At 42.6% G+C, this 25234-nt stretch overlaps 1 protein-coding gene across 1 annotated transcript in view; it reads right to left on the bottom strand.

The window, feature by feature from the left end:
* Nucleotides 1-2110: 2110 nt before the first annotated feature.
* Nucleotides 2111-25234, bottom strand: part of PALLD (palladin, cytoskeletal associated protein) — a 170682-nt gene continuing 147558 nt past the window's right edge. Inside the window, exons 9-12 of the mRNA XM_070757400.1 lie at nucleotides 23767-23974; nucleotides 19311-19476; nucleotides 7644-7777; nucleotides 2111-2579 (exon numbers count right to left, since the gene is read on the bottom strand). Coding sequence (XP_070613501.1) covers nucleotides 2407-2579; nucleotides 7644-7777; nucleotides 19311-19476; nucleotides 23767-23974 — 681 coding nt within the window. The 3' untranslated portion in view covers nucleotides 2111-2406. The remainder of the gene's footprint in view (nucleotides 2580-7643; nucleotides 7778-19310; nucleotides 19477-23766; nucleotides 23975-25234) is intronic.

Here is a 25234-nt window from a genome sequence, read left to right as displayed (position 1 = left end):
GACTATGAGGATGGGGCTGCACATTGATGGCCTTGAATTTGGCATCAATGACTTGAGATAAGGTAGAAAACATAGATTGCATTTCAGGAGGAAGGTTAGTAATAGAAGCAGGAAATTCAGAAGGAACCCTGTTGGCCCTGGAAGATTCAGGTTCTGAAGGGCCCTGATTCAAATGGTCTGGTATCTCTGGACCTAAGCCCCTTAAGTTAGGCTGGGGTCTATTTAGGTTTGGTTCATCCAGAGACAAGACAGGTCCACCTGAGGGAGGCAGCTCAAAGGAGTCTGGGGGTTCAGGTGAGCTTACATGCACTTGGGCCTACACTCTTAAGCATTTAGCTGATTGTTCATGAATTTTTTTGAGTGCTTTATTTCTTCTCTTTTCAGCTCTGGTGGGCCTAGCCAGTGGAGGATCTGCAAAAGAGGAGGACGAGGCCTGGGGGATGGTTTGAAATCTCATCACCAGTAGGCCTGATTATTTCTGGAAGAAGTGCCTCTCTTGGGAATAGCAGAAGCCATGTCCTGAACAATTTATGGGGACAAGGTCTGGCGCCAAAAATTTGGGAGAAGCAATAGGCTGAACAATTTAAATCCCAAGAGGAAGGGGGCCCAAGCTCCTAGGAGCGTCTTCCCTCAAAGACAAGCCTAGATCAATCCAGACTTTGTGCCAGTGAGACCAGCAGGGCTAGGCCTCAATGATTAAGCAACCAAGGCACACTGGTCGAGAGGCCTAGCATGGGAGTACAAGCCTGAGACTCTCACAGCCTCTCACCACGGCAGACTTTATGGTGCCAGACGGCCTGTGCGTGGGCAGGCCGTTGGTGCCAGTATTACTGGACGCTGGGGGTCTTCGCGTCAAGAAAACTCACTAAAGAGTTAAACTAAGTCTGGGGGACAGAACAAGCACCCTTGTAAAGCAGGAGGTGCGAAAATAAACACAGCCAAGTAATAAAAACCTCCCAGCCAGGCAGATTTAGCAGAAGAAGTACGACCGACTGAAGTGATAAGGCAAGGCAATTCGCAATTAACTGGAAGCCTTATCGCAGCTTCTCCACTCGGAACCGAGCCTGAGAGGGCTGGCTGGAAGCCGAATTGCTTCGATTCAATAGAAGGACTAATTACTTATCTTATTTTGCTGGATTTAGTAGAAGAAGAAGGGAAGGTGTTTGCTTAGAGAGGAGCTGAGCCACCACACGTCCTGCCGGTAGGAGGACTGAGCGAATTCTGGGGAAGGGGCAGATCCAGCAATCTTTTTAAAGACAGGCTCAGTCCTATGCGGATTGGACAGTGAGCAACCCACTTGACTGCTGGACCCGCTCCTACAGTACGGAGAATAGGTTTCTACTCCCTCTCAGCTGAGTTCATTTTGAATCAAAATTGCTTAATATAATCTAAGTAAAATCCATTAACTGGAAAAAAACAGCTAGGTTTCTGGCCAGTTGACTATTTTCAGTTCTTACAAGTTCTCAGCCATAGGCAGGGTTCCTATTTCACACTGCAGTAACCAAGAACACAAAAATGTAACCTCTAGTATACATGCAAGCAGTGTTTAAAATGTAACATTTCCTTGTATTCCCTAACATTTACTTATCTATACTCTATGGTATGCAAATTATTTAAACCCTTATTGCAAACTCAACCCATGTTCCACTTACTCTATATTCCTATTTACCTTCCTTTCTATCACATATTCTACTCAATCAGATCTCCAATATTGTTTTAAAAAGCACTGAGGTTTCATTCACATATCATTTTTTGAGAAAGGTATCATTTTAGCCTTTTCTCTTATCTCACTGCTATAAAAGTAAGATGAATCTAAGAATCATATCGACAAGCAAAAGTCAAAAGCCTTCTGATATAAGGCTACCTTACCTATCCTAATGCAGTTAAGGCAAAACTAACATATCCTACTTCCTTTGAGACTAGAAAGTCAATTTTAAACACAAAAACATCACTTATTTCTCTTCCCTTTTCCATCTTGCTTTACTCATTCAGTATTGCACATCTGAACTATCATTATAATGCACTCCTAACATATTTTTTCAGTGCACTGAAAAAATTACATATTCATTACATATTAATAGCACCTACAAACTGCAAAGGCACTGAGCGATAAGTGTGCAGCATATTTATTTTTGCAAAATTTCACTCAATTTAACACTTGTGAATAGGATGATTCAAAACAGTATTATCTACAATATAATAAATGATTATAGTGAAGGTGATTCATATATGCAGACTGCATTTCTCTCTACTAACTCCTAATTTGTTATACTGAACAAAAAAGATGTGGCTAGATTCTTTTGCACACAGAAGTGTCTGTCTTGTGTACATAGATTATCATTGATCCATACAATGGCATTCAGTGTTTTCAATTTGAAAGGAAATGGTATATCTAACAGTTAATACTTAAAGATCATCACTTTCTACTAATCCAGATTGCAAAGTCAGATGTCCCAGGTTTGCTTCTGGCTGAAATGCAGCTTTGATGTCTAGTCCTTGGTCAGAAAGTGCTGCATACCTACTAGCTGAGGGACGCACCTTCTTTGGCTTAGTGGTTTGGGATTGTTGTTGCCACTGAGCTGGAAAAAGAAAGAAAAAGAGAATCAGTTTACCAATGCCTCAAAACACAAAAATTGTGAAAATTACTGACCCATTTTATCTTCTTTGAGGGGAAAAGGACCAATCATTCAATTTAATTAAAGAATTATCACAAAACTATCTAAAATTATTATTATTATTATTATTATTATTATTATTATTATTATTAATTGGATTTGTATGCCACCCCTCTCCGCAGACTCGGGGCGGCTAACAATAATGATAAAAACAGCATGTACAATCCAATTAATAAAACAACTAAAAACCCTTATTATAAAAACCAAACATACACACAAACATACCATGCATAACTTGTAATGGCCTAGGGGGAAGGAATATCTTAACTCCCCCATGCCTGGTGATAAAGGTGGGTCGAGTAATTTGCGAAAGACAAGGAGGGTGGGGGCCGTTCTAATCTCTGGGGGGAGTTGATTCCAGAGGGCCAGAGTTGCCACAGAGAAGCCTCTTCCCCCGGGGCCCGCCAAATGACATTGTTTGGTCAACGGGACCCGGAGATGGCCAACTCTGTGGGACCTTATCGGCCACCGGGATTCGTGCGGTAGAAGGCGGTTCCGGATGTATTCTGGCCCAATGCCATGTAGGGCTTTAAAATCATATTGCTGAAGATGTATTAGCAATTACCAAATCTCTTGGAGTTGCTTGTTAATATAAGAAATGTAGGGAGACGTGCTGCCTTACATATAGTCACTATCATAATTTGTTCTTTTGTCCTCTTTTACAGTGAGATCTATTCCCCTTCTTTGTTTCATATTCACTTGATTAGTTTCTGCTAATTTCTAAAGATAATGGATATGAGAAACAATATAAACTCCTGAAAGTATATGGAACTGACTTTGGCTTTATCCAAATCCATTCCTAACTGGCAGTGTGTTTAAAATAACCTATTACAGTGTACACACAAATACACAGAGAAAAGTTAAGAACAAATATTCCTTTGACCCAGCGCTCTCCTATGCGATTGGTTTCTATACAAATGCTAGAAGGCTATCAAGTGGAACTTCTAAATAAAAGAAGAATGTGATTTTATTTATTTATTTATTTATTCGATTTTTATGCCACCCTTCTCCTTAAACTCAGGGCGGCTTACAACATGTTAGCAATAGCATTTTTAACAAAGCCAGCCTATTGCCCCCACAATCCGGGTCCTCATTTTACCCACCTCGGAAGGATGGAAGGCTAAGTCAACCTTAAGCCAGAGATGACATTTGAACCGCTGACCTACAGATATACAGTCAGCTACAGTGTCCTGCAGTATAGCACTGTACCTGCTGTGCCATCCTGTGATCTTAACAAATTCAGGTAAGAATAATAACATAAAACTGAAACTTTTTAACATTACAAAACCGACAAAGGATTATTCCATCTAAAACATGACTTGTATCAGCGTTTCCTAAAACATTTTTATATACAGAAAAAAATATACAAAATGTTTTTGTTTTCTGATTATCATGCAGTAGCAGCAGGTTTCACTATATCCTTTTTCCTCTCCCGTACCGTTCTTAACTCTCCAATTTTCATCTATATTCCCCACCTTGTTTCTGTGTAATTTTCTTGCCCTTTTTGTCTTTATACTGCTTAGTAACAGTATAAATAACTTTTCTCTCTCTCAGCTGTTTAGAGACCAAAAGATCTTTTCACACACAACATGACAGCAATGTGGAACTTAAAGTGGATTGACTACAAATCCCTGGGAAATACCGTAATACACTTAGATGGGCATGATAACCTCGCTGACATGACATGGACTCATCAAATCTACATTTAGAATACCCTTTCAATATATGCACCACAACATGAGGAAGGCCGTTTTCAGATGCTTGAACCATGCATGGATGATTATTACAGAACAATTGGTATCAATTCTACTGATCATCCTTGAATGTAGGGAAAATATACCGTATATACTCGACTATAAGTCGCTCCAATTGTAAGTCGAGGCACCTACTTTTGCCAAAAAACTGGGAAAATTTATTGAGCCAGTATAAGTCGAGGGTGGAAATTGCAGCGGCTACTGGTAACTTATAAAAATGGAAAACAATAAAATTACATCAATTGAGGCATCAGTAGATTAAATGTTTTAGAATATTTATTTCAAAGAGAACCAGTAAACTAGCTCTGTAAGTTTAAAAGAGGGTAAACAGATATATGTCCCCCCAAGGCAGGTATAGGCAAAAAAAAAATGCAAGTACTTACCAATGTTCCCTCTAATTTTTTTTCGGTGTGGATAGAAAAGTATAGTGTCTGAACGGCATTCCCTTTGGGACTGGGCGGCATAGATAGATAGATTAGATAGATGGAGGGAGGGAGGGAGGGAGGGAGGGGGAGAGAGAGAGAGATAGAACTCTTGAACCATTTTCAAAAACAGGTGAGGGCTGGGTTTTTTTTTCCTCTGTTATTGTTTGGGTGCTTTTTACCATATGCTTTACCGGTAAATCAAGAGTAACTTCTCTCTCTCTCTTTTGTTTCTCTCTCCTCTAATTCTCTGCCTCAATCATTTTCTCATTTCTCTTTTTTTTCTTCCCTTTTTGCTCTCATTTCTCTGCCTCTCTTCCTTCCTCTCTTCTCTCTCTCTCTCTTGCTTTCTCTCTCTCTCACTCTCTCTCTCCCCCTCTTTCTCCTCTCTTGCCCCCTCTTTCTCTCTCCACCCTCTTTCTCCCCTCTCTTTCCACCTCTTTCTCTCTCCACCCTCTTGCCCCCTTTCTCTCTCTCCCCCCTCTTGCCCCCTCTTTCTCTCACTCTTGCCCCCTTTCTCTCTCCCCACTCTTGCCCCCTTTCTCTCTCTCCCACCTTTCTCTCTCCACCCTCTTCCTACCTGTTTAAAAGTGGCCGGCTCCGTCTTGATGCGGGCTGCCGCCGTCTTATACTGGGATTGGGTGGCGGACAGGACCCGGCGGCAGGCAGCCCCCAGCACGGCGGTGGGAGAGGAAGTGAAGCTTGTGCTTCAGCCACACTGGGGCAGAGTGGGCCGAGGCTGGGCCCGTCGTCCCCAGCTGCAGGGGGCAGCCCCAGCGCGGCAGCAGGGGAGGAGGAGGCAAAGCGTGCTGCCCGGGGAAGTGATGAGTTTGAAAAGCACGCCCAGGGAAGTCTTGTACTGGGATTGGGTGGCGGAGGGGACCCGGTGGTGGCGGGCAGTCCCCAGCGCGGCGGTGGGAGAGGAAGCGAAGCTTGTGCTTCGCCTACACCGGGACAGAGTGGGCCGAGGCCAGGCCCGTCGACCCCAGCTGCAGGGGGCAGCCCCAGCGCGGCAGCGGGGGAGGAGGAGGCAAAGCCGGCTGCCCGGGGAAGTGACACGTTTGAAAAGCGCACCACTTCAAATGCGTCACTTTCCCAGGCAGCCGGCTTTGCCTCCTCCTCCCCCGCTGCCGCGCTGGGGCTGCCCCCTGTAGCCGGGGATGATGGGCCCAGCCTCAGCCCACTCTGCCCCAGTGTGGCTGGAGCACAAGCTTCGCTTCCTCTCCCGCCGCTCTGCTGGGGGCTGCCTGCCGCCGCCGGGTCCCCTCCGCCACCCAATCTGCATCAAGACGGAGCCGGCCACCGTTAAAAAGGTAGGAAGAGAGGGGAAAGAGAAAGAGAAAGGTAGGAAGAGAGGGGAAAGAGAAAGAGGGGGCAAGAGGGGGGAGAGAGAAAGGGGGCAAGAGAGGGGGAGAGACGTCAGCTCAAAGCCCCACAGAGCTGCCACCGCCGCCTCCCCCGTTCCGTCCCAGTGCCTGATGGGCGCCGGCATCTTTTCCTAAACGGGCGGGGCCAAAGTGGAATGGGGAGCACACAGTTTTTCAAATGAAGAAAAACCTTGTCACTCCCTGGCCCCAGCTCTGACGCCTGGCTCGGCTGGGCAGTCTTGGAAAAGGCTGCGGGGGGGTGGGGGTATTTTTCCATGCATGCGCACCTTAGAGGGAACATTGGTACTTACCCTGCTGCTCCTGCTGTTTTTTTCTCGTCACCGCCCCCCCCACCTCAGCGGCTTTTTTCCCCTCTCGCGTGCAAGCAAAGGAGACAACCAGCCACTCCAATGGCGCGCGAGGGGGGGGAAAGGCCATGGGAAGCCGGTGAGGTTGGAGGGGGTGGATTCCTGCTTTTATCTTCTTGCCACCGCCCCCCTCCACCTCACTGGCTTTTTTTCCCTCTCACGCGTAAGCTACCTCAGCCGGGAAGAGGCAGCACCTGGCATAGCTCCCTCACCCGCTCAAGCCAGCAATGCCTGCCAGGTTCCCGCGAGCGCCCTCTTGTGGTGACTTTTCTGTGACCCGAGTATAACCCGAGGTCGGGTTTTTCAGCCCATTTTTTGGGCTGAAAAACTCAACTTATACTCAAGTATATACGGTAAACGGCATACCAAATAGATAATAATTCTACTTCCCTGTAGAATGGAATGTATTACAATTCTATGACAAAACAAGCAGTACAGAATGTAAAGCACAGATATTAAAAAGAACGATTATGTTTTATAAGCTGGCTTGATCTAAAGTTCAACAAACCTGACTCTAATATTGTTATTATATAGGGCAGTGAGGGTGAACTTATAGCATGCGTGCCACAGGTGGCATGCAGAACCATATCGGAGGCCGTGCAACACATTGCCCTATGTCAGCTCTAGCACCCATGCGTGCACTGACCAGCTCATTTCCGGCCTTCCTTTCAGCCTTTTTCATGCTCCCCAGGCTTTAGGAAAGCCTCCTAAAGGCCATGGGCGGTGAAAAACGGTCCAAGAGCCCAACCGGAAGTTGGGAAATGAACTTCCGGTTGGGCCATTTGGCTGTTTTTCCCATCCTCAAGCCTCAGGAGGCTTCTCTGAAGCCTGTGGATGGCAAAAAACAGCCCATAGGGCCTACCAAAAGTCTGGAGGCTTCAGTGAAGTCTGTACACATGGGGAGGGGAATGCCTTGCATTATGGATATGGGCAGATGCACGTGCATGCACCCTTTCAGCACCCGAGCCAAAAAAGGTTCGCCATCACTGATATAGGGAATAGCTATAGGTTTAGGACAATTTTTCCAAATACTGTCAACATCAATACAACATCTTACTATAGACATCCAGTCTTGCTGTGCAGGAAACAATTCCAGCTTCATTTTTTGCTGATGCAGTGTACCAACCAGCATCTTCTTTTGTAGCTCTCTGAACAAGCAGGCAGATGTATCCATGATTATCTTGGTGCATGCTTAAAAGAATAAAGATATACATGTAAACATATAACTAAATAACTGGCATAAATGTATACATTACTTTAAAATAACTCTGAACGATAAACAACAATGTTTCAGCACGTAGATCAAGTGAACATGTGTAGTCCTTGACTTATTACTGGCCGCTTAGGAACTGCTAGAAGTTACAAGATACTCCAAAAATAAAACCTATGACCAGATTCAAAGTTCCAACATCTGTCCCCTGGTCATTTTGAGCATTTAGCAGCAGCCCACATTTATAGCCATTTGCAAAGATCTGCAGTCATATGATTGTAGTTTATTATGCTTTTTGCCAGAAACCAGTGTTTACTTCTGGCACAATCCACCTTACAACAAACAATGGATTCACTTTACAACCTCCACATTCACTTTATGATTAACATATTTGCTTAACAACCATTACAAAAAAAATTGTAAACCAGGTTCCAGTCATATGAACCACTAGTTTATATGTTGAGGACTTCCCTATTCAATATGTGAAGAAACAACATGTTTTCTCAACTGATGTTTCTTTAGCTTGCCTTGAAATTAATAGACATTAACTAAATTATAACTGGTTTCATGGGTTTTTTAAAAGTTATATATTTTAAAATAAATCATGTTAAATGTAATAATATAACATTGATTTTATTAGAGTTTTGGCTACAGAATCACAATACTGCAATGTTTTTCAACCAGTGTGCCGCGAAGAAGGAAGCTCAAGTTCTGGTCTCACAACTTTTTGCTGAGCTTCCTTCTTCATGCCTTCCAGGTTTTCAGGCAGCTGCAGTGCCTCGCCCAGCTGGAGCTTCCCTGGCGGCGCGGCAGGTGAACTTTGGGGCCTGGCAAGAGGGCGTCGGCAGCAGTACACCACGCCGGCAACAGTGGCATCGGGCAGTAACCGGCGGCGGCAGCTGGATGTGTTGCTGGACGCCATACATGCTGGTACTGCGGGGCTGGCACTGGCCTGCTGGCTAAGCTGGGACAGAGGTGCCAGCCCCATCCCCATGCCCAGCGTAGCATTTACGGCGTCCAACAACACATCCAACCGCCACTGTTGGTGCCTCCGCCCTGGAGCTCCCGCTCGCAGCAGACTGCCCTGCTGCTGCCCCGCGGTTACTACCCGATGCTGCTGTTGCCGGTGTGGTGTACAAGAGAGAAAAAGAGAGATAGCAAGAGAGAGAGAGCAAGAAAGAGAACAAGAGAGAGAGAGAGAAAAAGAGAGAGAAAGAGAGAAAGCAAGAGAGAGAGAGAGAAAGAAAGCAAGAGAGAAAGAGAGAGAAAGCAAGAAAGAGAAAGAGAGAGAGAGAAAGCAAGAGAGAAAGAAAGCAAGAGAGAGAAAGCAAGCAAGAGAGAGAGATGAGAGCAAAAGGGGGAGAAAAAAAGAGAAATGAGAAAATGATTGAGGCAGAGAATGAGGAAAGAGAGAGAAACAAGAGGGAGAAGTGACTCTTGATTTAAAGCATATGATAAAAAGCACCCAAAGAATAAGAGAGAAAAAACCCCCAGCCCTCACCTGTTTTTGGAAATGGTTCAAGAGTGTATACACGCACACACACACACAAACACACACACAAGGGGAGGAGGAGACAGGGATGGAAAAAGAGAAGAGAGTGTTTCAGAGTCTTATTTTGGTTGATGGTGTGCCCCAGGATTTTGTAAATGTAAAAAATGTGCTGCGGCTCAAAAAAAGGTTGAAAATCACTGCAATAGTGTATTTAAGATGCATATTTATGTTTCCATAACTCAAAATATAAAATCTGCCCTATTAAAGTTACCACTCTTCAGTTCCCAGCAGTTATAGTGGACTTAAACAGATCTTCAAGAGTTTGGCTAAATACTGTAGCTATATAATATTGGACTACTTTATTAGTATTCACTCATAAATAATAACGAATTATTATTATTAAAATAAAACAATGAATAATGAATAACATATTATTAATATAAATAGTAAAATAATGAATTATTCATTTCAGTTTAGCAAATTTCTAATATTAGACATGACAATTTTTCTATAAAATGAGCAGTGAAGTGACTATATAGACACATTATGGGTTTTTCCCCAGGAAAAATGTGCTGACATGGGATTTTTGAATCTGCTTGCTAAATTTAGTAGTTGTAATAGCATTTTAAGTGTGGTCGAATAAAAAACTCACTATCATTTGGTATGATGCTATACGACAAATAAACAGCTTCTCTTAAAACCCAGTCAGATGAAGTATTTTAAAACTCAAGTTCTTAAATGGATAAAACAAAATGTAGTCACCATGGATATGAAATTTTGAGGAAAGCTGGTGGACCAGAAGAGATAAAATCAGAAATGAGACCAAAGGAGGAAAATTGGCATAAGATCAAAACATATAAAAACAGCAAATTGGTTTGTTCACCTGGAGAGGATGTCATAGGATTCCCTGTCATACAAAGCATATAAAAAAGAGAAGTTCAAAGAATATGAGGTAGACCCAGAAGAAGATAGAGAGACAACATCAAAGACATACTACACAACATAAATTAATAATGGTTGAGGTCACCAGAAGAGTAACAGCTAGAACTTTGCATCTTCCTCGACATTCACATTTGATACGGTAAAGAAGGAAGAGGAGGAGGAAGTAGTAGTAATAGTAGTAGTAGTTCTTAAATGCAAAGTGATATTAAGCTTATCACTGGGATTAAGAAATCACAAATTAAATGATCTGTATTTTAGGTCTTTTGGGATTACTGTTTCTGTGGATCTCCTGTATACATAGGATATCACAGCTATATTTTTGGCACTGGTCCCGCAACAGTTCTTCCTTACATTCAGATAGACTCTCAATGTTTATTGAAATAGTCATCTATGGATCTAAAAAGGTCTTTTGTGGGACACACATACTATCACAGATGGGAATGAGGACCTCACTATGCTCATAAAAAGAGCCTCTCTGAAGAATGTAGATCCCTGAAGAATGTGCTGTTAACACATTTGGATGTCCTCTGGGCAATAGTTTACAGCTAGCTAATCCTTTCAATCCAGAAGCATCCAAAGCATAGTGAGGTATCCATTCTCACCTGTAACACTTTCAAGTGTTCATAAGCTTTTGAGGGCTACTTATACAAATATTCATGACAATTATAGTATATTACATTTTTCCTTTAGAAGGTCTAATTGGTATGTTTGTTTGTTTCTATACTGCCCTTCTCCTGGGACTCAGGGCAGCTCACAACAAGCAAATACAAAACATATAAGAAATCTAATATTAAAATGCTCTAAAAACCTCAATACTCAGAATTTCTCTCCTGATTCTTGGTTAGAGGAGGAAAAGGAGAGGAAGGAGAAGGAGAAGGAGCAGGAGAAGATCAATTTATAAGAAATGCTATAAAAATTAGATATTTTTCACCCAGATCTGCCTAATAATAATAGTGACTGTCAAACTTCATTGCATTCTTGAAATTGCTTGCCAAAAAAAATATGGGCGTAGCAAGTGAGAAGCTTCCATTTCTGATCAATTCATGCAGCTGGATGAGAAACAGAGATATGATTTAATACCCCAAGCACAATAAAGGAGGTAGCAAAATAAGATGTGTGCTACTGACTCAATAACAGCACCTGAACAAACACCAAAATACTCCACATTATTAAATTTTCTCTCCATCAACACCCAAGGATAAGGCATTAAGCTTCACTACTGTTACAGAATCAGTATTTTCCCACAAAACTGGGAAAACAGTTATCCAGTTCAATTAGGATGCCTTGTTTATGTATGCTTTCCGGTTCCGGTGCGAGCGGCAAGGAGATGGAGGATCTGCTGCTCCTCTGAGACTACGGTGAAAAATTGTCAGAAATAAATCAACCCAGGCTGGATATGGTCCGAGGTCTATCTGCTGCTGTGTCCCTCATTTTGGGGGTTTGAAATTGAATGGTGTCATCCTGTTTGTGGGGCATCAGGGTTTTGCGGCACCAAGAGTCAGGGCGATAAGCTGGGGCGCAGAAGATGGTGGCCACCCCTGGATGTCAAGTGCCGAAGGAGAAGAAATTGGGAGAGCCGAAAGAACCAAAAGAATTTAGCCACGACCGAACCGAGCCTCCTGGCTCGGCGCCGGTGAGTGAGAGTGACTGGTGCCGAGGCATTGGAGGTGAAGGGGAGACGGAAAGGAGCGGAGACCAGCACCGAGATTGAGGCGAACTCGCCTGCATTGTGAGACCAAAGACGCCGAGGGTCCTAGCCAGTGGGAGCGACCTGCTGTTGGCGTCAGAGGATGTCTGCAGAGATATGGTGAGCGAGGAACAACTAGGAACAATGACCCAGCTCCCCACATGGCACCAGTGGGTGAAAGCTGCTGGTGCCGAGGGGGCGATAAAGTTGGACGAAGGAGACAGCCAGCCAGTATGAGCAGAGAGATGGCTGAGGTGAGTTGGGGCTGCCCCGTGGAGTAGAAGGTGTCGGCTGATATTAGAACAACAGGCTAGAACGACCAGAGTGACTAATGTCGGGGGTGAGAATGATAGAATTAATTGCCTAGGAACATCAAGGCCAATTAGACTGGGGAGTATTAATCAACATTTAATTCTTGCTTGTCATCTTTTGTCATCTCCCCCCCTCCATCTTCCTATTTACTACGCAAGACCATAGAAGAACTGCGCCCCTAGACTCTCTAAGACTTTATGGAAGATCTATAGAGGACATTATACCTGGATTGATTGATTGACTGATGATTTAGTGACTAAGATCTGATTTTATATTCATCCATACTAACTTATTATGAATTTTATATTTTATATATATTTTACGCATTTTTATTAGTGTTTTAATCATTGCTAATTTAATCTATATTTTAATTAAATTATTGGGGGGGGAGCTTTTTAACTGATGGATAGCTGGGGTGGGTGCAATAATGTGTATGGAATGAATGATTGGTATGAGTGGGATAGTTGGGGTGGGTGGGGTTATGGTACGGATGAGGTAAATGGAAATGGTATGAATGATAAATTTGGCCCATCTGACGCTAGAGAGGCAGGAGGGGAGGGGGCACCTATCTCTGGGGTGGCAGATGGTCAGAATATTCCGGTACTGCTGGTGAGAGCAGATATGGTGGGAGCCACAGAGCTAGCTGTTCCAGGGGAATGAGAGACCACTGCTTAATAGCGATCCCATGTTCCGGCTCCATGAGCTCAACCCAGGGTACTAGTGATGAGTGTAATCCTGGCCCTGGGCTCAGGCTGCTGCTACTCAATGCCAGGTTGGTGGTAAATAAAGCTCTCCTCATCCAGGATTTGATCCTGGAGGAGGAGGCCGACCTGGCATGTGTGACTGAAACCTGGCTGGGCCCAGAGGGAGGAGTTCCTCTCTCTGAAATTTGCCCAGCCGGGTTTCAGGTTTGGTATCAGCCTCGACCCCAGGGAAGGGGGTAGGAGTGGCTATTATAGTCAGGGAGAGCCTTTGCCTGCGTAGACTCGTTGCTCCAGAGATTGTGGGTTGTGAGTCCCTCCTGGTGAAGTTGGACTTAGGGGTTCAGGTGGGTTTGTTGCTCACATACCTGCCTCCCAGCTGCGTGTCAATAGCCCTGCCTGTGCTGCTCGAGGAGGTAGCCAGGCTGGTGGTAGGGTTTCCCAGACTTATTGTCTTGGGGGACTTTAACCTACTGTTGCTTGGTGAAACCTTTGGGCTAGGGCAGGAGTTCATGGCCACCATGACAGCCATGGACCTGACTCAAGTATTACAGGGTCCGACTCATGAGGGGGGCACGCACCCGACATGGTTTTCCTCTCTGAGCAATTGAGCAATGGTCTGAGACTAAGGGGCTTAGAAGTGTTACCTTTGTCATGGTCAGACCATTTTCTATTGTGGCTTGACTTCTTGGCTCCAATCCTTCCCCACAGGGAGGCGGAACCAACTAGGTGCTTCCGCCTCAGACGCCTGATGGACCCAGAGGGCTTTCAGAGGGCGCTTGGGGTTATTCCAGATGCACTCATCCACAGTTCCGCAGAGTCTCTGGCTGAGGCCTGGAACAAGGCTGCAGTGGAACCCCTTGACTCGATTGTGCCGTTGCGACCTCTCCGCGGCACTAGACCCCATAGAGCTCCATGGTTCAATGAGGAGCTCCGGGAGTTGAAACACCAGAAGAGATGTCTAGAGAAGCGATGGAGGAAGAGTATGTCCGAATCCGACCGAACACTTTTAAGAGCTCATATTAAGACTTACAAAGTGGCGCTCAAGGCAGCAAGATGTGCGTATCATGCCACCTTGATTGCTTAGGGTGACCCGCTCCCTTCTTAACCAGGGGGGAGTTGGGGAGCCCTTGCAGAGTAGTGCCAAGGATTTTAACACATTTTTCGCTGATAAAGTCGCTCGGATCTAAGCGGACCTCAACTCCGATGGGATAACAGAGTTGAATTACAACGAGTCAGTCGAGGTGACTGGGGCCCGTACTTGTCCATCTCTTTGGGAAGAGTTTGATATGGTGACACCTGATGAAGTGGACAAGGCCACTGGAGCTGTGAGTTCTGCCACCTGTTTACTGGATCCGTGTCCCTCCTGGCTGGCTTCAGCCAGCAGGGAGGTGAAATGGAGCTGGGTCCAGAAGATTGTCAATGCTTCTTTGGAGAGGGGGTCCTTCCCGGCTCCCTACAAGGAGGCACTTGTGTGCCCCCCTCCTCAAGAAACCTTCCCTGGACCCAGCCATTCTTAACAACTATTGTCTAGTCTCCAACCTTCCCTTTATGGGGAAAGTTGTTGAGAAGGTGGTGGCGCTCCAGCTCCAGCGGTCCTTGGTAGAAACCGATTATCTAGGCCCTCAACAGTGAGGATTCAGGCCCGGCTACAGCATGGAAACTGCTTTGGTCACGTTGATGGATGATCTCTGGCGGGTCCGGGACTTGGGTTTATCCTCTGTCCTGGTGCTTCTCAACCTCTCAGCGGCTTTCAATACCATCGACCATGGTATCCTTCTGCACCGGCTGGAGGGGCTGGGAGTGGGAGGCACTGTCCTTCAGTGGTTCTCCTCCTACCTCTCTGGTCGTTCACAGTCGGTGTTAGTGGGGGGTCAGAGGTCGACCTCTAGGCTTCTCCCTTGTGGGATGCCTCAGGGGTCCGTCCTCTCCCCCTTGCTATTTAATATCTACATGAAACCACTGGGCGAGATCATTCAGGGGCATGGGGTGAGGTATCATCAGTATGCTGATGATACCCAGCTGCACATCTCCACCCCATGTCCAGTCAACAAAGCAGTGGAACTGATGTGCCAGTGCCTGGAGGCTGTTAGGGTCTGGATGGGTGTCAACAGACTCAAACTCAACCCTGATAAGATGGAGTGGCTGTGGGTTTTGTCTCCCAAGGACAATTCCAACTGTCTGTCCATTACCCTGGGGGGGAATTATTGACCCCCTCAGAGAGGGTCTGCAACTTGGACATCCTCCTTGATCCACAGCTTACATTAGGGAACCATCTTTCAGCTTTGGCGAGGGGGGGCGTTTGCCCAGGTTCACCTGGTGCATCAGTTACGGCCCTATCTGGACCGGGAGTCACTGCTCACAGTCACTCATGCCCTCATCACCTCGAGGTTCGACTACTGTAACGCTCTCTACATGGGGGTATCTTTGAAAAGTGTTCGGAAACTTCAGATTGTGCAGAATGCAGCTGCGAGAGCAATCATGCGCTTCCCTAGGTAAATCCATGTTACATCAACACTCCGCAGTCTGCATTGGTTGCCGACCAGTTTCCAGTCACAATTCAAAGTGTTGGTTATGACCTATAAAGCCCTTCATGGCATTGGACCAGAATATCTCCGGGACCACCTTCTGCCGCACGAATCCCAGCGACCGGTTAGGCCCCACAAAGTTGGCCTTCTCCAGGTCCCGTCGATTAAACATGTCATCTGATGGGGCCCAGGGGAAGAGCCTTATCTGTGGCAGCCCCGACCCTCTGGAACCAGCTCCCCCCAGAGATTAGGATTGCCCCCACTGTCCTTGCCTTTTGTAAACTCCTTAAAACCCACCTCTGCTGTCAGGCATGGGGGAATTGAGACATCTCCCCCAGGCCTATATAGTTTATGCATGGTATGTTTCTGTGTATGTCTTGCTTTTTAAATAAGGGGTTTTTAGATATTTTAAAATATTAGATTTGTTGTACATTGTTTTTATTATTGCTGTGAGCTGTCCCGTTTCTACGGAGAGGGGCAGCATACAAATCTAATTAATAATAATAATAATAATAATAATAATAATAATAATAATAATAACAACAACAACAACAACAACAACATATAACTTAATTTATATTCTAAAACCTCAAATATATTTAAAAAACCAATCAGCCACCTTCATACTATCATATTCAGTCATAGGCTGGGGTAGATGTTGAAATTTCAGTGGCCCCAGGCCTGTCTGCAAAGGTGCATTTTTAAGGCCTTACAGAAGACTAGGAGGGTGGAGGTGGTACGAATCTCCTGGGGGAGTTGATTCGAAATATAGCACCTCTTCCTCCAATTTCTTTTTTTAAAACAATCAGAATCTTATAATACAGACTGAGCTGATGGAGTGTGACTGGTCCAAAGTCATCTAGTGAGCGTCTGTGATTTAAGTCAGAACAGTATATACCAGTGATGGCGAACCTTTTTTTCCTAGAGTGCAGAAAGAGCATGTGTGCGTGCTGTCAAGCATGCACGAGTGCCCACACCTATAATTATTCAATGCTTGGGAAGGGCAAAAACAGCTTCTGGAAGCCGGAAACTGCCTGTTTCCCAATTTCTGGTGGGTCTAGTAGGCTCGTGTTTTGCCCTTCCCAGACTACAAAGGCTTCCCTGGAGCTGTAGGAGGGTAAAAACGCCCTCCCCCATCCCCCCAGAGGCTCTCTAGAAGCCAAAAATGCCCTCCCAGAGCCTCTGTGTGAGCCAAAAATCAGCTGGCTGACACACACATGCACATTGGAGCTGAGCTAGGGCAATGGCTCATGTGCTAGCACAGCGTTTCCCAACCGGTGTGCCGCGGCACAGTAGTGTGCCGCGAGACACGGTCAGGTGTGCCGCAGGAAGCTCCAGGTGGGCGGGGCACTGCCAGTGCCAGACCGCCAGTGCCTCCAACCTGGAGCTCCCACTCGCAACTGTCCCCCGGCTACTGCCCGATGCAGCTGTTTCCAGCTGGGCCCCAAAGAAGGAAGGCGGGAAAAAGGAGGCAGGGGCGGGGAGGTCCGGCAGTAGGAGTAAAGGGAGCCGCGGCCGCCCCTGCCTCCCCACGGTGCCTCTGGCCAAATGCGCCCCTGGCTTCTCTGCCCTGCCCCATTGCCCGTCCGATCCACCCACTCTCCTCCTCCTCCTACGCCGCCGCCTCCTGTATTGGGGCATGATCCGCCCCCTCTCCTTCGCTGCCGGAGAGAGAATGGAGGGCGCCGTTGTCTTTGCCTCCGCCCGCCGGCTCCCCTCGCCCTCCCAGACGTCCCCAGCGACCGGCCGCGCGCCGCCTCCCGTTAGCCCGGCCGACCTTTCCCTGCTGCCGTTTTCATGGCGCTCACTCGCTTCTCCGGTCAGCAAAGCCATCTGCCCAGGAAAGCGCCGCACCGCGCTTGCTGGCCGGAAAAGCGAGCGATCCGGGAGTCCAGGACTGTGTGGCTTTGCGCCATGAAGAGAAAACGGCAGCAGGGAAAGGTCAGCTGGGCTAACGGGAGGCGGCGCGTGGCCGGGCGCTGGGAACGTCTGGGAGGGCGAGGAGGCTGATGGCTGCTGTTGCCTCTTAGCTGCAGAGCCGGCGGGCGGAGGCGAAGACAACGGCGCCCTCCATTCTCTCTCCAGCTCTCTCTCTCTCTTTCTTTTTCTCTCTGTTGCCGGCATGGTGAACGAGAGAGAAAGAGAGAGAGAGAAAAAGGAGGGGAGAGAGAATGAGAGAAAGAGAGAAAGAGAAAGAGAGGGAAAGAAAGCAAGAGAGAGAAAGAGAGGGGGGAAGGAGGGAGAGGGAAAGACATGGAGGGAGGGAAGGAGGGAGAGAGAAAGAGCAAAAAAGAGGAAGAAAGAAAGAGGGATGGAGAGAGAGAAAGAAGGGAAGGAAGAGAGAGAAAGAGGGAGGGAGAAATAGAGTGAAATGGAGGAAGAGATTTTTTTTGTCCAAACTTTTCTTTAGCCCCGCCCCCGCCCCCCCCTTCAGTGTTCCCCAGAATTTTGAAAATATGAATAATGTGCCGCGGCTCAAAAAAGGTTGGGAAACACTGTGCTAGCAGATATGGCTCTGCGTGCCACCTATGGCACCCGTGCCATAGGTTCGCCACCACTGGTATATACAATAACTTTAAGGGTCTACTCTAGCATTTCATTGTTAAACCACACTAGTCAACTTGCATGTGATCTGTTTACAAAGACTAGAACTTTCAGTTTATGATAATAAGAAGCTTCATTTTGCAAAAATATTAAACAGGTATAATCTCTTCTCAAATCAAGTATGGTAATTGAGTGTACTATGAGATAATCTGTATTTAAGAGTAAATAAGAGATTTTTGGTTATGTTCAGAAGATAGAAAAGTGGATCATTGGAAGGTTTCAACTACAGAACTAAAATAAATGTTCAACTGCAGTAGGGACAATGTGGATTCCTGCTCCATATTATCATCTGGTGCAGAAATGTAACCTATGTAGTGTTATTATATAATCCCCACCTACATGAATTCCTTTGTACAAAACCTTTCTCAGCATCTGAATGTTATTTTTAAAATTATCAGACATATATAATTCCCTTAGATCTTGATTTGTCTATAAAATGTTCTGTCTGGGTTCCCCCAGACGTCAACACCAACTAAAAAGAGTAGCCAGACACGCTGGTAAAAAGCAAAGTCATTTTATATCTTTGAAAACAAACACAGATAACAAAAACTGTTCTTACAAACTGGAATGCTATGAAGCTTCACAGAAAAGTCACGACGGCCAGACAATACAACAGGCTTCTTGCTGGCACACACACCACTGTAGATAATAAAACCCACGCCTCTCCCAAGTTTTCAGCCTTCGAGGCCACAAGCCAGAATCAGAGACGCCAAGGATCAAAGCAAGGTCACAGGACTCCCAAAAGATAACTCTCCACAATACAGGAAGGGTGGGCCTGCCTTTTCAACCTTTCTGAGGAGAACTACACCCAAACCCAGCTGTTGCCTATTAGGGATGGAAATACCTGGCTAATTGTCCCCTTCGTTGTGCTGCCCTTCTCTGCCTCATATCTATGATGGCTTGTGCGTTCTCATCTAATGACTCCAGGCTACTCGCTGGGGAGAGCTCCCCCCCCGGGGGTCTCAGGCTGTTCTCCCTCCTCCTCGTCCTGACATTCCTCTTCCCCGTCTGCCTGGTCCTCCTCCTCCTCCTGTTCCTCGTCCTCCCCCTCTGAGCATGGAGCCGGCAGAGTTCCAGCCGTTCCCTGAGGAGCCTCAGGCTGAATCACAACATAAAATGACTTACTTCAGGCAATGGCCAGCAACATTGGTTCAAACTGTTGAGGTATTAGTTATGTATGCTGTTGCTCAAGCCTTTAAATGTTCAACATAGACAAGTGACAGTTAATAAACAGAATATGACACTAACCTCACTCTGTCAGTGTTGTATATGAGTGATTCATTTTCCTTCTTCCAGAAAATCTGAGGTGGAGGCACACCTGAAACCCGGCATTCCAGTCGCACAGGAAACCTCTCAGCCACTCCTGTATTCTGTAATTTCTCTATAAATACAGGTGGCTTATGTGCTTCCTTAGCTGAAAAGACAGAGATTCCCCCACCTCATGTATCAGTATATATTTTATAGTGTGTTATCTTAACATTTCTTAGCACTAGGGGGACCTGATAGAGATAAGTATTTGGAAAATGAAAATGTCACTTTATTTGCTGCTACCTAATGGGCTGAGGAAGATGCAAGGTTCTCAACTTGCATTAGGGGAAAAAATGAAGGCCTGTGGTAATCTAGCCAAATGGCTATGTTGAAATGTAATACTTTGCCAGAACTGCTGATGGTTCTCCTATTATGAAGCACACCATCCAAATATTTCAGTTTGGCTGTTTTACCACTGGAAGTGATTAAGCAAAAGCTGATGTAGAAGTCAAAACTTTTAATTATATCAGCAGGCAGACCCAATTTCTCACTTCCCAATCAACTTCAAACTTTGCTTTCTGATTCTTTTGTGAAGGCAAAAAGATCTCTATAGACTGCAGTTCTACTAATAAGAAAGCAATCATTCAGTTTGCACTGCTCATGGAACAAGGGAACTAGACTTCTTAGAAATTTGAGCTTTCTGTTATTCCTTTAAAAAAAAGTTTTTTATTTTGATTATAATACCAACAAACATACAACATTAAAACGTTTATACATACCTATATATATACATATTAGTTTACTTAATGATTAATACTTTACAATTCTGTTTTTGTTACTCCATTTTGCCCCTTTAATATTAATTCATTTTCTTATTATTTTTTTCCTATCCAATTATACAGTTTCCCCCACACTCTATAGTAGTCCTTATTTTGTTTATTCTGTAATTCATAAGTTAATTTACTTAATTTAGCGCAGTCTAACATTTTCCTAATCACCATCTCTTCATTTGGTATCTTTTCTGGTTTCCAAGTTTGTGCGAACACCAATATTGCTGATGTTAGTATGTGAGTTATTAAATAATAATTTTCTTTGCTATGTTGTCCTCTGATTATTCCTAGTAGGTACATTTCTGGTTTTGTTTCTAGTTTATATTTTAGTATTTCTTCCAGCCAGTTTTGAGTTCTGATCCAATTTTTTTTTGCTTCTGGGCATAACCACCAAATGTGATAGTATGTTCCTATAGCTGTTTTGCATTTCCAGCATTTATTGCTTATACTTGGGTGGATTTTAGCTAATCGTGCTGGGGCATAATGCCATCAGTAAAACATCTTGTGTAGGTTTTCTTTATATGGTATAGACAGTGTCATCTTATAATTTATTTTCCATAATTTTTCCCAATCACCTAGTTGAATAGAATAACCAAAATTTGTCATCCATGCTATCATGTTATGTTTAACTATTTCATCTATATTTTCATAATTTAATAAATAATTATACATTTTGGAGGTAAATTTTTTATCTGGTCCTGTTAAGATTTTATCTATTTCATTAGGTTTTTTACATATTCCAAATTCAATTAAGTCTTTTTTATATCTGCTTTGTACCTGAAAATATGGTAACCAATCTAGTTCTAGGCCTTCATTTTTAAGTTTTTCTCTAGATTTTGTACTTCCCTTGGGGTCCAGAAGTTCTTCATATGTTTTCATTTGGTTTTTATTTATTATGTTCGGATGTATTTGGGCTTCCAATGTAGATAGCCATCTAGGCACTTCTCTATAATGTTTTTTCCTTACTTTCCTCCAGTATTCAAGTAGGGTATTCTGAATCTGGTGTTGTCTGAAATGTGAATGTTTGATATGTTCCCTTTCCCACAAATGTGCATGCCATCCCTCATTAATATTATGTCCTTCTATTGCTAAAATTTTGGTATTGTCCAAATTGATCCATTCTTTAATCCATAATAATTTTGCTGCCTGATAGTATAATTCTAAATTTGGAAGGCCAAATCCTCCTCTCAATATTGAACTGCAATACTTTTAATACTTATCCTTGGTTTTTTGTTGTGCCAAATAAATTTGGAGATTATTCTGTTTATATTTGATAATTTTTTTAATCTAATTGAATTGGTCTCGTTTGAAAAAGATATAGCCATCTTGGAAGTATGTTAGATTTTATAGTATTAATCCTTCCCATTAAAGATAAATTTAAATTGGACCATTTTTCTAAGTCTTCTTTAGTTTTATTTAGAAGTTTCATATAATTTAATTCTTTTAAAGATGAATATCTCGATGTGAACCAAAGTCCTAGGTATTTAATTTTTTTTTCTATTTGAAATCCAGTTTTTTCTATTAATATTGTAGTTTGGTCTTGTTTGCAATTTGGTTAGTATTTTAGTTTTATTCCTGTTTATTTTAAGACCAGCTACATTTCCATATGTTTCCAGTTCTTTTAATAGGTGTAACATTGAGTTGGTTGGCTCTTCTAGGAAAAAAACTAGATCATCTGCAAATGCCTGCATTTTATAAATTTGTTGTTTAATCTTAGTACCTTGTATTTGAGAATTCGCCCTGATTTGATTTAATAAGATTTCAATTGACATTATAAAAATTAAAGGAGAGAGCGGACACCCTTGTCTTACTCCCTTCCTAATGTCAAATGTATCTGTCAAATTTCCATTGATTAGGATCCTTGCCTTTTGTTTAGAGTATATTTTGTTTATCCTATTTTCAAAATTTGATCCAAATTCCATAATTTTTATTAATTTTTTAAAGAAGTCCCAATTTAAATTATCGAAGGCTTTTTCAGCATCCAAAAGTAGCATTGCAAATTCTTTATCTCTATGGGTTTCGTAGTATTCTAACATATTTAGAGTTATTCTAGTATTGTATCTTATTTGTCTGTTAAGCAGAAAACCGTTCTGATCTGGATGTATTGTTTTGTTTAATATTTTTTTCAGTCTCTCTGCTATAATTGACATGTATAGTTTGTAATCTACATTCAGCAAAGATATTGGTCTATAATTTTTAATCTGATCTGCATCTGTACCTTCTTTATGTATCAATGTTATGTTGGCTTCTTGCCATGATAGAGGATATATGGCATCTTTTAACATATTATTATAAATTTCTAGTAATAAGTCTCCTGTTATATGTAGTGTTGCTTTGTAAAATTCAATTGGAAGTCCATCTGGTCCAGGGGTTTTATTATTATTCTGTTTCATGATTACTTTTTCTAACTCTTCTTTATTTATTTATTTCTTTATTTAGCATTTCTTTATCTTCTTTACTTATAGACTTAATTTTAGATTTTTCTAAGTATTTTAATATATCTTCTTCACTAATATTATCTTTATCATATAGTTTTTTATAGTATTCTAATGCTATTTCTTTCTTTTTTCCTAGTTGATGGTGTGTTATTTTATTCTTATCTATTAACTGTTGAATTAATTTTTTTCCTTTCTGTTATTCCTGAATATAGTCAGGATTTCATTAAAAAAAGCAGAGATTTTTTTCCTCTTATCAAAATTTATTTATAAATGCTTTCTAATAGAAACCTACAGACAAGGAAACAGGCCAAGAAAAGTTTTTCATACCTTCTTCTGCAGGATATAGAACTATTGAATGTATTTCTTTCACATAAGGCCTTTTAAAATATTCTGATTTTGGAGCTAGTTTTACATGAATGGCTGCCACATAACAGATATTCTAATCATTGCAGACAAAGGGCAAAGCTCTTCAAGGCTTTTTTAATCTATAAAAGTGAGATCAAATATCTCCAAGTGTCAGCTTGATGGACATGACTCAGATGCTTGCTGTTGGTTCATTTACATAATCACATAGCAATATGGATTCTGTTCACATGAAAGCTAGTTTTAAAGATCTCCATAAATAAATGTATTTGCATTTCAGACAAGTCATTTGCTGTTTACAACTGGAATAACACTGTAATGAATTCAAATCATCAGCTGGAACACAATCCATCTAGATCTCCTAAACATGTTATATAGTTCCAAAATTATGATAGCAGCATAGATTATATTCATGCCTTTTGGTGTTCTATATTCATTCAATTATGAGAGTGAGGCTAATTTTCTTGTTTCTTGCTTCCTGTATGACAGTGCTTTATAAAATGAGGTCTCAGCTGGAAGCTCCAATGTGCCAGACTACAACTCGTTCATAAACTGTCAACACATTCCAAAATACACCTTAGGCACCTTCAAAATAGTCATCTACCATCTTCTGTAATGTCGGTTTTTAAAACTAGCCTGTTAAAGAACTGTTATAAAGTACAAAGGGAATGGATAGCATACTATTGATTAGACTTAAAAATAATCAGGAAACTTTTGTAAAATGGCAAAATGTGTGCTTAAAAGAATTATAGAGAAAGCAGCCACAGTTGATTGTTATGTTCAGGGACTCAAATCCATTTTTTTCAAATTATGCAAGTGTCCTACCTGTCACAATCAGTTCCAGGCTGAAAGTGTTTTGGCCAGCTCGATTAGTGGCAATACATGTATAGATGCCAGCATCCCTTGCTGTGACTGGCTCTATAATTAAGGAGTGTATACCATTTTCACGTACAAGCATTTTGTGGGAATTATCAGAACGTATTAATCTTCCATTAAGTTGCCAGTTGATGTCAGGAGTTGGCAAGCCACTGACCTTAAATAAAATACACCACAGTCTTAGGAAAGCAAAAGTATACAAATACTGTCGAAAAGCTGTGACAATTTGATTCAGTGCACTGTATTCTCTTATCCCAAAAGACCGATGGATAAAATTTCATAAACTCTTTCTGCATACATGAGCAAACTTTTTAGTATTCATAGATTTCATCGAGGCAATCAATTCTATTTCAAGGTTCCATTAACAAAATTAAATATCACAATTCACAGAATGAAGAGATTTTATGCCTTGTGATCTTTTTTACATTTAATTATATCTTGATTGTTATGTTCAAAGAGGAATGCATTGAAAAGTTTCATTGAACAAAATTTCTTTTCAACTATACACTATTCAGGAAATTAAACTCCACATTCAGAATCCTATAAATCAAATTTCAGCTTATTGAATGATAAATATAAACAAATAACTATTCCTGCTTGGCAAAGTTGCTTTAGCAGCCATGTTATGAGAAAGACTTTAAAAGCACTCCAATAACATTCTTCTGGGTATAATTTTTTTTTCTCAACCTTACAAACATACAAAATCCCATACCTTCAAATTTCAATACAATACAATATAATATCAATAAATAAATTCTTAATTAAATTTTGTTTCGGTATTATTATTTATCTTATGCTATCTCCTTTTCTAACTTTGTCATCTGGATTCTAAAATTGTTTTCGGTTCTCATTCAAATTCCAACGCTATTAGCTATCAACATTTTCTTTTAGATATTTGCTTTTTTACTAGTAAATTCATGCCACAGTGCATTAATCCATTTCTTATATACTTATTTATCTCATTCATGTTTTTAAACCTTCATTTTAATATAACTGCCCTTTAAGAGGAAAATTCCAAATCTATTTCTCTTCAAAATAACAAAGAATAGCAATTCATATCAGCTATCTCATGTCTTAAATCTATGGCAACCATGGACCTGACTCAAGTAATTCAGGGCCCAACCCATGAAAGGGGGCACACTCTCGACCTGGCAGTTGAGTAATAATCTGATATTAAGGGGCTTAGAGACATTGCCTTTGTCATGGTCAGATCATTTTCTATTCGGTTTTTGTGCTACAAATAAAGTCTGTAATGTCCACAAAGTTGGATGACAGTAACTTTATGTCTCTGCAATTCTGTAGAATAATCCTTCTAAGGCAATATAAATCCTCCTCTTTAAAGTGTTGTAATCTCCACATGCAAATAATTAGAAATGTTCACAGTCACAATCACCATAGATAAGACGTTCCAAAAGCC

This window comes from Erythrolamprus reginae, chromosome 7 (assembly GCF_031021105.1).
Source record: "Erythrolamprus reginae isolate rEryReg1 chromosome 7, rEryReg1.hap1, whole genome shotgun sequence".
In the NCBI taxonomy this organism is placed as follows: Eukaryota; Metazoa; Chordata; class Lepidosauria; order Squamata; family Dipsadidae; genus Erythrolamprus; species Erythrolamprus reginae.
The sequence above is the reverse complement of the archived record's forward strand: the minus strand, read 5'-3'. Positions and strand labels throughout refer to the sequence as shown.